We start from the raw sequence: 16,752 nt of genomic DNA on the forward strand, positions 1-16,752 counted from the left end.
GGGGAAAGATTCCCGGTGTTTGTGATGCTCATCGTTTGATGCGACGCAGACAGGGTGGCGAGAGGGAGGGAACAGAAGAGTCATTGTCTGTTCTTTTGAGTTTTGAAGATGAGTCTTTTCCCGACAAAGTGAAGTTAGGATATACATGTTACCCTGTATGAGCATATGTGCCGATTACGTTAAGACGTTACAGGTGTCAAGCTTATGGGCATGTGGCAGCAGTGTGTAGGAGGGAGGTTCCTAGGTGTGAGAAGTGTGCAGAAGGGCATGAGACAGCAGTGTGTAGGAGGGAGGTTCCTAGGTGTGAGAAGTGTGCAGAAGGGCATGAGACAGCAGTGTGTAGGAGGGAGGTTCCTAGGTGTGAGAAGTGTGCAGAAGGGCATGAGACAGCAGTGTGTAGGAGGGAGGGTCCTAGGTGTGAGAAGTGTGCAGAAGGGCATGTGGCAGCAGTGTGTAGGAGGGACGTTCCTAGGTGTGAGAAGTGTGCAGAAGGGCATGAGACAGCAGTGTGTAGGAGGGAGGTTCCTAGGTGTGAGAAGTGTGCAGAAGGGCATGAGACAGCAGTGTGTAGGAGGGAGGTTCCTAGGTGTGAGAAGTGTGCAGAAGGGCATGTGGCAGCAGTGTGTAGGAGGGAGGTTCCTAGGTGTGAGAAGTGTGCAGAAGGGCATGTGGCAGCAGTATGTAGGAGGGAGGTTCCTAGGTGTGAGAAGTGTGCAGAAGGGCATGAGACAGCAGTGTGTAGGAGGGAGGTTCCTAGGTGTGAGAAGTGTGCAGAAGGGCATGAGACAGCAGTGTGTAGGAGGGAGGTTCCTAGGTGTGAGAAGTGTGCAGAAGGGGATGAGACAGCAGTGTGTAGGAGGGAGGTTCCTAGGTGTGAGAAGTGTGCAGAAGGGCATGTGGCAGCAGTGTGTAGGAGGGAGGTTCCTAGGTGTGAGAAGTGTGCAGAAGGGCATGAGACAGCAGTGTGTAGGAGGGAGGTTCCTAGGTGTGAGAAGTGTGCAGAAGGGCATGAGACAGCAGTGTGTAGGAGGGAGGTTCCTAGGTGTGAGAAGTGTGCAGAAGGGCATGAGACAGCAGTGTGTAGGAGGGAGGGTCCTAGGTGTGAGAAGTGTGCAGAAGGGCATGTGGCAGCAGTGTGTAGGAGGGACGTTCCTAGGTGTGAGAAGTGTGCAGAAGGGCATGAGACAGCAGTGTGTAGGAGGGAGGTTCCTAGGTGTGAGAAGTGTGCAGAAGGGCATGAGACAGCAGTGTGTAGGAGGGAGGTTCCTAGGTGTGAGAAGTGTGCAGAAGGGCATGTGGCAGCAGTGTGTAGGAGGGAGGTTCCTAGGTGTGAGAAGTGTGCAGAAGGGCATGTGGCAGCAGTATGTAGGAGGGAGGTTCCTAGGTGTGAGAAGTGTGCAGAAGGGCATGAGACAGCAGTGTGTAGGAGGGAGGTTCCTAGGTGTGAGAAGTGTGCAGAAGGGCATGAGACAGCAGTGTGTAGGAGGGAGGTTCCTAGGTGTGAGAAGTGTGCAGAAGGGCATGTGGCAGCAGTATGTAGGAGGGAGGTTCCTAGGTGTGAGAAGTGTGCAGAAGGGCATGAGACAGCAGTGTGTAGGAGGGAGGTTCCTAGGTGTGAGAAGTGTGCAGAAGGGCATGAGACAGCAGTGTGTAGGAGGGAGGTTCCTAGGTGTGAGAAGTGTGCAGAAGGGCATGAGACAGCAGTGTGTAGGAGGGAGGTTCCTAGGTGTGAGAAGTGTGCAGAAGGGCATGAGACAGCAGTGTGTAGGAGGGAGGGTCCTAGGTGTGAGAAGTGTGCAGAAGGGCATGTGGCAGCAGTGTGTAGGAGGGAGGTTCCTAGGTGTGAGAAGTGTGCAGAAGGGCATGAGACAGCAGTGTGTAGGAGGGAGGTTCCTAGGTGTGAGAAGTGTGCAGAAGGGCATGAGACAGCAGTGTGTAGGAGGGAGGTTCCTAGGTGTGAGAAGTGTGCAGAAGGGCATGAGACAAAGGAATGTGTAGTAGTGGAAAGTGTTAATTATAGGGGGCCCATTTTTTAAATATTTTCTAAATTTAACCTTCATTTAACTAGGCAAGTCAGTTAAGAGCAAATTCTTATTTACAATGACGGCTTACCAGGGGAACAGTGGGTTAACTGCCTTGTTCAGGGGCAGAATGACAGATTTGGAGCTGGATCAGAAATGTTCTGTGCGAGAGAGGCAGGTTGAGGTTTCCAGGGTGAGAGTAGAGCAGGAAGTTGTCATATGTTGAGGCAGTGAAGAAAGTAGAGGAAGATGGATCAAGGGGGAGGAATGGTGAGAGTAGTAGAGATATACCAGTACAGAGGGAGGAGTGGTGAGAGTAGTAGAGATATACCAGTACAGAGGGAGGAATGGTGAGAGTAGTAGAGATAAACCACTACAGAGGGAGGAGTGGTGAGAGTAGTAGAGATATACCAGTACAGAGGGAGGAGTGGTGAGAGTAGTAGAGATATACCAGTACAGAGGGAGGAGTGGTGAGAGTAGTAGATATATACCAGTACAGAGGGAGGAGTGGGGAGAGAAGTAGAGATATACCAGTACAGAGGGAGGAGTGGGGAGAGAAGTAGAGATATACCAGTACAGAGGGAGGAGTGGTGAGAGTAGTAGAGATATACCAGTACAGAGGGAGGAGTGGGGAGAGTAGTAGAGATATACCAGCACAGAGGGAGGAGTGGTGAGAGTAGTAGAGATAAACCAGTACAGAGGGAGGAGTGGTGAGAGTAGTAGAGATATACCAGTACAGAGGGAGGAGTGGTGAGAGTAGTAGAGATATACCAGTACAGAGGGAGGAGTGGTGAGAGTAGTAGAGATATACCAGTACAGAGGGAGGAGTGGTGAGAGTAGTAGAGATATACCAGTACAGAGGGAGGAGTGGTGAGAGTAGTAGAGATATACCAGTACAGAGGGAGGAGTGGGGAGAGAAGTAGAGATATACCAGTACAGAGGGAGGAGTGGTGAGAGTAGTAGAGATATACCAGTACAGAGGGAGGAGTGGTGAGAGTAGTAGAGATATACCAGTACAGAGGGAGGAGTGGTGAGAGTAGTAGAGATATACCAGTACAGAGGGAGGAGTGGTGAGAGTAGTAGAGATAAACCAGTACAGAGGGAGGAGTGGTGAGAGTAGTAGAGATATACCAGTACAGAGGGAGGAGTGGTGAGAGTAGTAGAGATATACCAGTACAGAGGGAGGAGTGGTGAGAGTAGTAGAGATATACCAGTACAGAGGGAGGAGTGGTGAGAGTAGTAGAGATAAACCAGTACAGAGGGAGGAGTGGTGAGAGTAGTAGAGATATACCAGTACAGAGGGAGGAGTGGTGAGAGTAGTAGAGATAAACCAGTACAGAGGGAGGAGTGGTGAGAGTAGTAGAGATATACCAGTACAGAGGGAGGAGTGGTGAGAGTAGTAGAGATATACCAGTACAGAGGGAGGAGTGGTGAGAGTAGTAGAGATATACCAGTACAGAGGGAGGAGTGGTGAGAGTAGTAGAGATATACCAGTACAGAGGGAGGAGTGGTGAGAGTTGTAGAGATATACCAGTACAGAGGGAGGAGTGGTGAGAGTAGTAGAGATATACCAGTACAGAGGGAGGAGTGGTGAGAGTAGTAGAGATATACCAGTACAGAGGGAGGAGTGGTGGGAGTAGTAGAGATATACCAGTACAGAGGGAGGAGTGGTGAGAGTAGTAGAGATATACCAGTACAGAGGGAGGAGTGGTGAGAGTAGTAGAGATATACCAGTACAGAGGGAGGAGTGGTGAGAGTAGTAGAGATATACCAGTTCAGAGGGAGGAGTGGGGAGAGAAGTAGAGATATACCAGTACAGAGGGAGGAGTGGTGAGAGTAGTAGAGATATACCAGTACAGAGGGAGGAGTGGGGAGAGAAGTAGAGATATACCAGTACAGAGGGAGGAGTGGTGAGAGTAGTAGAGATATACCAGTACAGAGGGAGGAGTGGTGAGAGTAGTAGAGATATACCAGTACAGAGGGAGGAGTGGTGAGAGTAGTAGAGATATACCAGTTCAGAGGGAGGAGTGGGGAGAGAAGTAGAGATATACCAGTACAGAGGGAGGAGTGGTGAGAGTAGTAGAGATATACCAGTACAGAGGGAGGAGTGGGGAGAGAAGTAGAGATATACCAGTACAGAGGGAGGAGTGGTGAGAGTAGTAGAGATATACCAGTACAGAGGGAGGAGTGATGAGAGTAGTAGAGATATACCAGTACAGAGGGAGGAGTGGTGAGAGTAGTAGAGATATACCAGTACAGAGGGAGGAATGGTGAGAGTAGTAGAGATATACCAGTACAGAGGGAGGAGTGGTGAGAGTAGTAGAGATAAACCACTACAGAGGGAGGAGTGGTGAGAGAAGTAGAGATATACCAGTACAGAGGGAGGAGTGGTGAGAGTAGTAGAGATATACCAGTACAGAGGGAGGAGTGGTGAGAGTAGTAGAGATATACCAGTACAGAGGGAGGAGTGGTGAGAGTAGTAGAGATATACCAGTACAGAGGGAGGAGTGGTGAGAGTAGTAGAGATATACCAGTACAGAGGGAGGAGTGGTGAGAGAAGTAGAGATAAACCAGTACAGAGGGAGGAGTGGTGAGAGTAGTAGAGATATACCAGTACAGAGGGAGGAGTGGTGAGAGTAGTAGAGATATACCAGTACAGAGGGAGGAGTGGGGAGAGAAGTAGAGATATACCAGTACAGAGGGAGGAGTGGTGAGAGTAGTAGAGATATACCAGTACAGAGGGACAGGCCATAAAGTGATATATGTTTCAGTAAGATTGGATTTTTAGCATTTATAGCAATGGTTATCAACTGTACTGCAGGGATGGGATGGAACGAAGTCGCAGAAAATAGAGGTTGTGGTGGCAGCTGTAGAGAGGTGTTTGGGTGTGAGAGACTTGACATCAGAAGAGTTACAGGGTGTGTTAAGTGGTGGTGTCCCATCCTTTCAGAGTGATGGCATGAGGTAGGAATAAATACGGTTAATTAGTGGAGTAGGGTGGTAATTTTGTTTTCTATAATTTTGAAATGAGTGAGTAGTGTTAGATGGTAGGGTATTTAATTTATTACATTTTTACTTTTCATACAAAGTGTAAGGGCGCTGTACTCCAGTCTAGTAGGCGGCGGTAATGCAACAAATTGGATGCCAACCGCCGTTAAACCTCATAGACGAAGAAAAAGGTGTGATAGTATTTAACGACTTACGCGAGCCAGTTAACTTTTCCCAGGGAGACGTCAACAAAGTTTCTGAGTGAGATAACGTGGAAGACAACAACAACCAAGTGACAAGAAAGTGCCATCAGAAAGGGAATAATGGATTCAGAACGGACCGTGTGTTTGTGCGTAAATTCGAAAGCGCTGACTATCCGGACGTCGAGCGCATATTCATTGACGGGCTGATGGAGATGGTTCCGGATACCGCGTTTAGAGGGTTAAAACATCACCCTGAGAGCCTGCTCCTGTACGCCGCTATGACAAGTAAGGGAGAAATAGATCTTATATCAATTTATATTTATATATTGACTGTTATTACAGCAAAAGGTTAGTTTTCACTGTTATTTGATTGCATTAGTCTGGGAAAATGTGCTTTTGACAATGGAGAATGTGTTATAAATGTAATTTACAGTTAGGCTATCTTGACATTTCATCAATACCGTTTGTGTCATTTGATTGCATTATTTAGTATAACTTTGGGGGAAATGCAGTAGAATGCATCATTTGTGCTCGATTGCGATAGTACCAACTCATTTCCTTCCTGTGACTATTGTATGTCAACATTTAGATTACTCAATCATCCATTTTTCGGCTTTTGCAGTTGTTTGTTTTATTGCGACCAAGTCGTTCTTGCTGACTTGTTCGGTGCCTCTCGCTGTCCTGTGCGCGCGCTGCTACTACAGCAGGAGAGTTGCCCTTGGTTACCTGGAGCGCGCCAAACTCACGGATATGGGCGACATCGAGGGAGATTACATGAAAACTCCAGGTAATAGTCTTGGTGGAATAGTTTAAAAAAAAAATGCATGTATCATTCGTTTTATTTGTATATTTGAGTGTAGTTGGCTTTAGTTTAGTGATATTGCACATAGTTATTTTATTAAAATAGATTTGCACACAAGATTCCGTGCCTGGTTAAAAACAAAAATGAGCAGGGAGGTAAAATAAAACCGGGGCTTTATTCCTGTCTCCATTCTTGAATATAATTACTCATCTAAAATGACACGCCAGTGCATGATCCCTCTGACTCCAGGCTCATTTCGGTCTACCCATCAATAGAAGATAAAAAGTATAGGAAGTCTTTGTCCCCAACAGGATGACCAGTCAGTGATTAGGCTCTTTTTTCAGTTAAGAACAAATTCTTATTTTCAATGACGGCCTAGGAACAGTGGGTTAACTGCCTGTTCAGATTTTGTACCTTGTCAGCTCGGGGATTTGAACTTGCAACCTTTTGGTTACTAGTCCAATGCTCTAACCACTAGGCTACCCTGCCGCCCCTTTCAAGAAAAGGATTCATTTAAAGTATAAAAGTCAATCGACAATGACATCAGCTTTTATTAAATGGGAGGATTAGGATATTATTTGATATAACCCACTATTTCCAAATTCCACCCCTCTTATTTCTCTCTCAGACTCCTGTCTGTGGGTTGCAGTGCTGGAGGGCAGTGTGGTGGGTGTAGTGGCGGCCCGTGCCCTGTGGGGGGAAGCTGGCACTGTGGAGCTGCATCGCATGTCGGTGGACCGGCGCTGTCGGCAACGTGGGGTTGGCATTGCCCTCGGGCGGAAGGTTCTACAATATGCAGCGGACCGTGGCTACCTCTCTGTCGTCTTGGGAACCACGGCCTACTCGCCGGCTGCTCACCAGCTATACCAGACTCTGGGGTTCCGATGCGTCGGCGTCACCAAGGGATACGCCACGCCTGGCGTGAGCCGGTCGGTACCGGAGCAGCTCTTCTACTGGGTCAGTCATCACCACTACCGGAAGGACATGACCGTTCACAATACTAACACTCACAGCCAGCAGTGAACACAGAACAGGGATGGAGCACAGCACAGAACAGGGACGGAGCACAGCACAGAACAGGGACGGAGCACAGCACAGAACAGGGACGGAGCACAGAACAGGGACGGAGCACAGAACAGGGATGGAGCACAGAACAGGGATGGAGCACAGCACGGAACAGGGATGGAGCACAGAACAGGGACGGAGCACAGCACAGAACAGGGACGGAGCACAGCACAGAACAGGGACGGAGCACAGAACAGGGACGGAGCACAGAACAGGGACGGAGCACAGAACAGGGACGGAGCACAGAACAGGGATGGAGCACAGCACGGAACAGGGATGGAGCACAGCACGGAACAGGGATGGAGCACAGCACAGAACAGGGACGGAGCACAGAACAGGGACGGAGCACAGAACAGGGACGGAGCACAGAACAGGGATGGAGCACAGAACAGGGATGGAGCACAGCACGGAACAGGGATGGAGCACAGCACGGAACAGGGATGGAGCACAGCACGAAACAGGGATGGAGCACAGCACGGAACAGGAATGGAGCACAACACACGAGTGCACATGCCGGCAAACACACGCATGAATGCACACCACACACGCAAGCACACACTCTAACCCAACCCCCTGAGACCCTGAACTCAGAGCACCTTGTTTCACCATTTAGGGAATGGAAGAAAATCACCAGAACGTAATGTATGTAATCGCTAGGTTAAAGGTAAAGAATTGTTCGCAAACGTACCTGTTTCCCTTGTGATTTGAAGAGGGTTCTGTTCATTTCCTGTTCAGAGAATTGGTGGGGAAATTGGGTGCGTTCGAGCGCATGGTTTATTCAGGGTAACGCGCTAGTAGCTTATTCCCGGGGGACATGTTTATATCCCAGGTTATTGATGCTTAAAGCATAGCAGCGTCTCCAATCGCAATGTGTGCCTGTATTAGTACATATGTTTATCTGAACATGTCTGTAGGGTATATCATGTGCTTTGAATGTTAATTGAGCAGATGTAGAAGGCTTGGGTATTGCTATGAGAAGCCTGTACTCTTTGTTTGAGGAACAGGACGGGGAACAGGTCGGCATGCTGCTCAGGTTTGTTTGAATGTTAATTGAGCAGATGTAGAAGGCTTGGGTATTGCTATAAGAAGCTCTTTGTTTGAGGAACAGGACGGGGAACAGGTCGGCATGCTGCTCAGGTTTATTTGAAATGCTCTGTGATCATTCTTGTAAATACTTGCACATTTTGCCGGCTATTATCTTCACTTGCAAATCAAAATACTCCCACTGGACAAGAGAAATCCATCGGCTTCGTCAGTCTCCTCACTGTTAAAATCCTACGGTCACCTCAAGTGGGATTCAAACTTTTTCAGTTTAGAATTTTCCCTGCCAGAATTTCTGGGGACTTTTTCCTTAATAATTTCTCGCGACCACAACACACCCCAAAATCTAATGATACAACCTTCAAATCTGTACATTTCAATGTTTACATCAACCAATAACCTTCAATTCATTACATTTTCAAAATCAAAATAAACCAATAAATATATTTACTCAAATGTGTATTTTTTTCCCCAATTAACTTTCTTAATGGGTCTATTGTTTTAATTTTTTACTCTGTTTTGTTCTAAAAATAAAAAAAAAACAATACCACTGAATAGTGTTCCAAACAAAACCAATGTTTCTGTATGAGTTGAACTAGGTGTTAGCATGAGCCTTAGGAGTTAGCTAGACACGTAGTGTGATAAGTCATTACGAATGTTAGACCATTAGACATCCTGAAAATTGGTCTTCTCACAACATCACCTGTAACCTACAAACTATTATAACCCCTTGATGGAAAGCTGACACCGATGAGACTCTCACAAACACGATTGCTTTCTTCGTTTTGCTCTATGACCTTGTTTTCTAATATATCTCTCAGAAATTGGACAGACACTTCCGAAACTAAACTTCCTTTAGTAGCCCCCCCTAAAAAATCTATCTGTTCCATGTAGTGGATCTGTTATTCAATGCATTTGTATGGGCTAATAGCTAAATAATGGTCATCAAATAATTGTAATACAGGGCTTAGACTATTATGGGTTAATGTAGAGTGGCTTGCTAGCCTATTGTAGGTTCCCTAGCTAGCCTATTTTAGGGTAACTAGGTTCATGTAGAGTGGCTAGGTAGCCTATTGTAGAGTGGCTAGGTAGCCTATTGTAGAGTGGCTAGGTAGCCTATTGTAGAGTGGCCAGGTGGCCTATTGTAGAGTGGCTAGGTAGCCTATTGTAGAGTGGCTGGGTAGCCTCTTGTAGAGTGGCTGGGTAGCCTATTGTAGAGTGGCTAGGTGGCCTATTGTAGAGTGGCTAGGTAGCCTATTGTAGAGTGGCTGGGTAGCCTATTGTAGAGTGGCTGGGTAGCCTATTGTAGAGTGGCTAGGTGGCCTATTGTAGAGTGGCTAGGTAGCCTATTGTAGAGTGGCTAGGTAGCCTCTTGTAGAGTGGCTGGGTAGCCTCTTGTAGAGTGGCTGGGTAGCCTATTGTAGAGTGGCTAGGTAGCCTATTGTAGAGTGGCTAGGTAGCCTATTGTAGAGTGGCTGGGTAGCCTCTTGTAGAGTGGCTGGGTAGCCTATTGTAGAGTGGCTAGGTAGCCTATTGTAGAGTGGCTAGGTAGCCTATTGTAGAGTGGCTAGGTAGCCTATTGTAGAGTGGCTAGGTAGACTCTTGTAGAGTGGCTAGGTAGCCTCTTGTAGAGTGGCTGGGTAGCCTATTGTAGAGTGGCTAGGTAGCCTATTGTAGAGTGGCTAGGTAGCCTATTGTAGAGTGGCTAGGTAGCCTATTGTAGAGTGGCTAGGTAGCCTATTGTAGAGTGGCTAGGTAGCCTCTTGTAGAGTGGCTAGGTAGCCTCTTGTAGAGTGGCTGGGTAGCATATTGTAGAGTGGCTAGGTAGCCTATTGTAGAGTGGCTAGGTAGCCTATTGTAGAGTGGCTAGGTAGCCTATTGTAGAGTGGCTAGGTAGCCTCTTGTAGAGTGGCTAGGTAGCCTCTTGTAGAGTGGCTAGGTAGCCTCTTGTAGAGTGGCTAGGTAGCCTCTTGTAGAGTGGCTAGGTAGCCTATTGTAGAGTGGCTGGGTAGCCTATTGTAGAGTGGCTGGGTAGCCTATTGTAGAGTGGCTGGGTAGCCTATTGTAGAGTGGCTAGGTAGCCTATTGTAGAGTGGCTAGGTAGCCTATTGTAGAGTGGCTGGGTAGCCTATTGTAGAGTGGCTGGGTAGCCTATTGTAGAGTGGCTAGGTGACCTATTATAGAGTGGCTGGGTAGCCTATTGTAGAGTGGCTAGGTGACCTATTATAGAGTGGCTAGGTGACCTATTATATGCTGTTTTATACTACATGTATCCTATGTGAAATGATGAGCGCTTCTTACATTCACTTTTATTTAAATCATATGGTTTGGTTTCAATACTCCAAAAACAAACTGTTAGGTCCAGGTAGTCACAGGTTAAATTGTGATTTTAATGAACGGAGCGAACTAAACTGAGTGTTGGTTGAACTCATATTGTAACTCAAATACCCAGATAATGGTAAGAAAGAAAAGTTAGCTAACTAGATCAGTCTGAATACAAACTAACTAGATCAGTCTGAATACAAACTAACTAGATCAGTCTGAATACAAACTAACTAGATCAGTCTGAATACAAACTAACTAGATCAGTCTGAATACAAACTAACTAGATCAGTCTGAATACAAACTAACTAGGTCAGTCTGAATAAAAACTATCCAACTAGATCAGTCTGAATACAAACTAACTAGATCAGTCTGAATACAAACTAACTAGATCAGTCTGAATACAAACTAACTAGATCAGTCTGAATACAAACTAACTAGATCAGTCTGAATAAAAACTATCCAACTAGATCAGTCTGAATACAAACTAACTAGATCAGTCTGAATACAAACTAACTGGATCAGTCTGAATACAAACTAACTAGGTCAGTCTGAATAAAAACTATCCAACTAGATCAGTCTGAATACAAACTAACTAGATCAGTCTGAATACAAACTAACTAGATCAGTCTGAATACAAACTAACTAGATCAGTCTGAATAAAAACTATCCAACTAGATCAGTCTGAATACAAACTAACTAGATCAGTCTGAATACAAACTAACTAGATCAGTCTGAATACAAACTAACTAGATCAGTCTGAATACAAACTAACTAGATCAGTCTGAATACAAACTAACTAGATCAGTCTGAATACAAACTATCCAACTAGATCAGTCTGAATAAAAACTAACTAGATCAGTCTGAATACAAACTAACTAGATCAGTCTGAATACAAACTAACTAGATCAGTCTGAATACAAACTAACTAGATCAGTCTGAATACAAACTAACTAGATCAGTCTGAATACAAACTAACTAGATCAGTCTGAATACAAACTAACTAGATCAGTCTGAATACAAACTAACTAGGTCAGTCTGAATAAAAACTATCCAACTAGATCAGTCTGAATACAAACTAACTAGATCAGTCTGAATAAAAACTATCCAACTAGATCAGTCTGAATACAAACTAACTAGATCAGTCTGAATACAAACTAACTAGATCAGTCTGAATACAAACTAACTAGGTCAGTCTGAATAAAAACTATCCAACTAGATCAGTCTGAATACAAACTAACTAGATCAGTCTGAATACAAACTAACTAGATCAGTCTGAATAAAAACTATCCAACTAGATCAGTCTGAATACAAACTAACTAGATCAGTCTGAATACAAACTAACTAGATCAGTCTGAATACAAACTAACTAGATCAGTCTGAATACAAACTAACTAGATCAGTCTGAATACAAACTAACTAGATCAGTCTGAATACAAACTATCCAACTAGATCAGTCTGAATAAAAACTAACTAGATCAGTCTGAATACAAACTAACTAGATCAGTCTGAATACAAACTAACTAGATCAGTCTGAATACAAACTAACTAGATCAGTCTGTCACGTTCTGACCTCTATTTCCTTTGTTTTGCATTTATTTAGTATGGTCAGGGCGTGAGTTGGGTGGGCAGTCTATGTTTGTTTTTCTATGTTTTGGGGCAGTTCTATGTTTTCGGCCTAGTATGGTTCTCAATCAGAGGCAGGTGTCATTAGTTGTCTCTGATTGAGAATCATACTTAGGTAGCCTGGGTTTCACTGTGTGTTTGTGGGTGATTGTTCCTGTCTTTGTGTTTGCACCAGACAGGGCTGTTTTGAGTTCTCACGTTTTCTTGTTTTTTCGTTAGTTTGTTCATGTATAGTATCGTAAATAAAATACAATGAACAACCACCACGCTGCGCTTTGGTCCGCCTCTACTTCACAAGAAGAGAACCGTTACAGAATCACCCACCACACTCGGACCGAGCAGCGTGTTAACAGGCAGCAGCGAAAGGAGGACGTTATGGACAGCAATGGCATGGAGTATACTACTTGGGAGGAGATCGACAGGTGGGCGGCCGACCCAGGGAGAGTGCCGGAGCCCGCCTGGGATTCGATGGAGCAGTGCGCGGAAGGTTATCAGAGAATGGAGTTGGCGAAGCAGGCACGGTGGCGCGGAAGGAAGCCCGAGAGGCAGCCCCAAAAATTTATTGGGGGGGGGCTAACAGGGAGTATGGCTACGCCAGGTAGGAGACCTGGGCAGACTCCCTGTGCTTACCGGGGGGCTAGAGAGACCGGACAGGCACCGTGTTATGCAGTGGTGCGCACGGTGTCTCCAGTGCGGGTGCATAGCCCGGTGCGGTATATTCCAGCTCCGCGTGTCGGCCGGGCTAGATTGAGCGTCGAGCCTGATGCCATGAAGCCGGCTCTACGCAGCTGGTCCCCAGTGCGTCTCCTTGGGCCGGCTTACATGGCACCAGCCTTGCGCTCGGTGTCTCCGGTTCGCCTGCATAGCCCAGTGCGGGCTATTCCACCACGCCGCACTGGCAGGGCGACCGTGAGCATTCAACCAGGTAAGGTTGGGCAGGCTCGGTGCTCAAGAGCTCCAGTGCGCCTGCACGGTCCGGTCTTTCCAGTACCACCTCCACACCCCAGCCCTCCGGTAGCAGCTCCCCGCACAAGGCTTCCTGTGCGTGTCCTCGGCCCAGTACCACCAGTGCCAGCACCACGCATCAGGCCTACAGTGCGCCTCGCCTGTCCAGCACTGCCGGAGCCTCCCGCCTGTCCGGAGCCTCCCGCCTGTCCGGCGCCTCTGCCGGAGCCTCCCGGCGCTACCAGAGCCTTCCTCCTCTCCAGCGCTGCTGGAGTCTCCCGCCTGTTTGGCGCTAGGAGAGCTACTCAGCCCAGCGTTGCCGGAGCTTCCCGTCTGCCCAGCGCCATCTGAGCTTCCCGTCTGCCCAGCGCCAGCGCCGCCCGTCTGCCCAACGCCGCCAGCGCCGCCCGTCTGCCCAGCGCCGCCAGTGCCGCCCGTCTGCCCAGCGCCGCCAGTGCCGCCCGTCTGCCCAGCGCCGCCAGTGCCGCCCGTCTGCCAGGAGCCGCCAATGCCGCCCGTCAGCCAGGAGCCGCCAGTGCCGCCCGTCAGCCAGGGGCCGCCAGTGCCGCCCGTCAGCCAGGGGCCGCCAGTGCCGCCAGTCAGCCAGGGGCCGCCAGTGCCGCCAGTCAGCCAGGGGCCGCCAGTGCCGCCAGTCAGCCAGGGGCCACCAGTGCCGCCAGTCAGCCAGGGGCCGCCAGTGCCGCCAGTCAACCAGGGGCCGCCAGTGCCGCCAGTCAGCCAGGGGCCGCCAGTGCCGCCAGTCAGCCAGGGGCCGCTAGAGCCCCTCCGCCCGGAGCAGCTGCCCCTCCGTCCCGAGCAGCTGCCGCCCCTCTGTCCCGAGCAGCTGCCGCCCCTCTGTCCCGAGCAGCTGCCGCCCCTCTGTCCCGAGCTGCTGCCGCCCCTCTGTCCCGAGCAGCTGCCGCCCCTCTGTCCCGAGCAGCTGCTTCACCTCTGTCCCGAGCTGCCCCTCTGTCCCAAGCGGCCCCTCTGTCCAGTGGGGTCATTGAGAGGGGTGGGCATGGTGAGTAAGCCACGGAGGCGGACAATAAGGCGGACTAAGACAATGGCGAAGTGGGGTCCGCGTCCCGCGCCAGAGCCGCCACCGCGGACAGACGCCCACCCAGACCCTCCCCTATAGGTCAAGGTTTTGCGGCCGGAGTCCGCACCTTTGGGGGGGGGTACTGTCACGTTCTGACCTCTATTTCCTTTGTTTTGCATTTATTTAGTATGGTCAGGGCGTGAGTTGGGTGGGCAGTCTATGCTTGTTTTTCTATGTTTTGGGGCAGTTCTATGTTTTCGGCCTAGTATGGTTCTCAATCAGAGGCAGGTGTCATTAGTTGTCTCTGATTGAGAATCATACTTAGGTAGCCTGGGTTTCACTGTGTGGTTGTGGGTGATTGTTCCTGTTTTTGTGTTTGCACCAGACAGGGCTGTTTTGAGTTCTCACGTTTTCTTGTTTTTTCGTTAGTTTGTTCATGTATAGTATCGTAAATAAAATACAATGAACAACCACCACGCTGCGCTTTGGTCCGCCTCTACTTCACGAGAAGAGAACCGTTACACAGTCTGAATACAAACTAACTAGATCAGTCTGAATAAAAACTATCCAACTAGATCAGTCTGAATACAAACTAACTAGATCAGTCTGAATAAAAACTATCCAACTAGATCAGTCTGAATACAAACTAACTAGATCAGTCTGAATACAAACTAACTAGATCAGTCTGAATACAAACTAACTAGATCAGTCTGAATACAAACTAACTAGGTCAGTCTGAATAAAAACTATCCAACTAGATCAGTCTGAATACCAACTACTGAGAAGTGTGTAAAACAGGAATAGATGTCTTAAATTGGGATGGGGCCCTTAGTATGGAAGGGAGGTAGGGAGGGCAGAGGGAGGGAGGGGAGGGAGGGCAGAGGGAGGGAGGAAATGAGAGAGGCATGTGTAGGAGGCCTATTTCAGGAGTGAAGAGGTCATTAGTGGACGTTGGAAGAGAGCAGGAGTGCATCACCTTAAGGCTTTCTGACTCAGCTAAAAATGCACACACGCACACGCACACACACACACAGTCTTAGAAACATTGAGTCCAGCATTCATCCTGGTTTAGCCAGGCTTAGGGTTGCAAAGTCCGCTAACTTTACAAAAATTCCTTGGTTTTGAAGAAATCCTGGCTGGTACGAGTGAGGAATGGAGGAAATCTATTATACATTTTGTGAATTCTGGCAAATTTCATAACCCTAGACCAGGTTAGCAGCATGTCTAGATCACCCTATCTGGCTAACACATTTGAATGACCAATGGAAAATAACGAATATCGCTTGTGTTGCAACTTTGTATTTTTTAAGAAAAATAAAAAAGTGCCAAATGTTTTGCAGTATTGTTTTAATGCCTTTTTGCAAACAGGATGCATGTTTTGGAATATTTTTATTCTGTACAGGCTTCCTTCTTTTCACTCTGTCAATTAGGTTAGTATTGTGGAGTAACTACAATGTTGTTGATCCATCCTCAGTATTCTCCTATCACAGGAATTAAACTCTGTAACTGTTTTAAAGTCACCATTGGTCTCATAGTGAAATTCCTGAGTGGTAACTTGGTTAGAAAGGACGCCTGTATCTTTGTAGTGACTGGGTTTATTGATACACCATCCAAAGTGCAATTAATAACCATGTTCAAAGGGATATTAAATGTCTGCTTTTATATTTTTTTTACCCATTTACCAATATGTGCCCTTCTTTGGGAGGCATTGGAAAACATCCATGGTCTTTGTGGTTGAATCTGTGTTTGAAATTCACTGCTCGGCTGAGGGTCCTTACATAGAATTGTATGTGTGGGGTACAGAGATGATGTACTTATAGACAAATCTGGTTAAAACACGACAAAAAAGTGGAACAAGTCAAGGGGTGTGATAACTTTCTGAAGGCACTGTAGTTTCACGTGCCAATGCAACCTAGCATGCTAGTAGATACCATAGACTTGCAGTCATTGCGCTAACACTAGTTAGCAATTGCGATAAAGCTATTAAGCAACTTCCTTTAAACTTCATGCAGAGACATAAACATGGTGTCCAGTTCATCTGACTCTGGAGAAGGAGCTAAAGGGCTTCATTGCCATAATCCTGAAGCATCTAATAATTCATATTCTCATTGGAGTTGCTGTTATTTGTAGCTGTAGGACGAGAAAACACATGCAGCTTTAATTAGCCTAGCTAGCTAGCTAGTTATTAACTAGCTTCTCCCGGTTTGATTCAGTCAAGACAGGTACTACCTAATCATATTGGATGATAAATAACCTAGCTATGGCAGCTATTAGTCTACTATAGCGCGAGTCGGCTTTGTCGGTTGCTGTCTCTCGCCTCTCCTTCCCTCCTCCCCACTGGCGGACTTACCCTTAGGTAGAAGAGGGAAGCATCATGACCTGGGCATAATTCAAAACAAATAATATTAGTCATATTTTAAAAAATATATAATTTATTCGCTAGCCGCTCCACTCAAGATAGTTTCAGCCACTTGCGAATTGAAGGACTGGTTGATTATTTGCTCTCAACTGCACCTGCGTTTGCAGACGTCAAAAACTTGAGGTTAGCATGATTCAGCTTAACCAGTACAGAGGAACCAATGGGATAGTCCCAAAGGTGCATCATCTGCCCAACTAGCAACACATGCTCCTATTGGGTAAAACATTCATATTTAAAGCCTAAATTCCATATCTCTAAACCAGTTGTCCTGTATGTATTTT

General features: G+C 47.1%; 1 protein-coding gene and 1 long non-coding RNA gene across 3 annotated transcripts; both read left to right on the plus strand.

Moving 5' to 3' along the window:
* Window positions 1-4,673: 4,673 nt before the first annotated feature.
* Window positions 4,674-7,219, plus strand: LOC110512764 (N-acetylaspartate synthetase). 2 transcript variants are annotated; one of them, XM_021592946.3, is made up of 3 exons: window positions 4,674-5,497; window positions 5,835-5,999; window positions 6,643-7,219. In XM_021592946.3, the coding sequence occupies exons 1-3, from the start codon at window positions 5,419-5,421 to the stop codon at window positions 7,035-7,037; spliced, it is 639 nt and encodes a 212-aa protein (XP_021448621.2). In that variant the 5' UTR covers window positions 4,674-5,418; the 3' UTR covers window positions 7,038-7,219. The 2 variants fall into 2 exon arrangements, with proteins under 2 accessions (XP_021448621.2, XP_090044151.1); XM_090188025.1 differs by having other exon boundaries at window positions 4,714-5,497; window positions 5,917-5,999; window positions 6,643-7,201.
* Window positions 7,220-9,177: 1,958 nt separating this feature from the next.
* Window positions 9,178-9,507, plus strand: LOC149980323 (uncharacterized). The gene is made up of 3 exons (XR_016483957.1): window positions 9,178-9,231; window positions 9,278-9,323; window positions 9,370-9,507. It is a non-coding gene; the product is annotated as an uncharacterized LOC149980323 (long non-coding RNA).
* Window positions 9,508-16,752: the final 7,245 nt, after the last annotated feature.

Source organism: Oncorhynchus mykiss, chromosome 10, assembly GCF_057628025.1.
Source record: "Oncorhynchus mykiss isolate SJ-2025 chromosome 10, ASM5762802v1, whole genome shotgun sequence".
Taxonomy (NCBI): Eukaryota; Metazoa; Chordata; class Actinopteri; order Salmoniformes; family Salmonidae; genus Oncorhynchus; species Oncorhynchus mykiss.

What these genes read in the sequence shown, in the direction of transcription:
- LOC110512764 (XM_021592946.3), top strand. Translation starts at nt 5,419, where the DNA reads ATGGAGATGGTTCCGGATACCGCGTTTAGAGGGTTAAAACATCACCCT. An exon ending in CCTGTACGCCGCTATGACAA is followed by an intron (nt 5,498 to 5,834) that starts GTAAGGGAGAAA and finishes CGGCTTTTGCAG; the next exon opens with TTGTTTGTTTTATTGCGACC. An exon ending in AGATTACATGAAAACTCCAG is followed by an intron (nt 6,000 to 6,642) that starts GTAATAGTCTTG and finishes TTTCTCTCTCAG; the next exon opens with ACTCCTGTCTGTGGGTTGCA.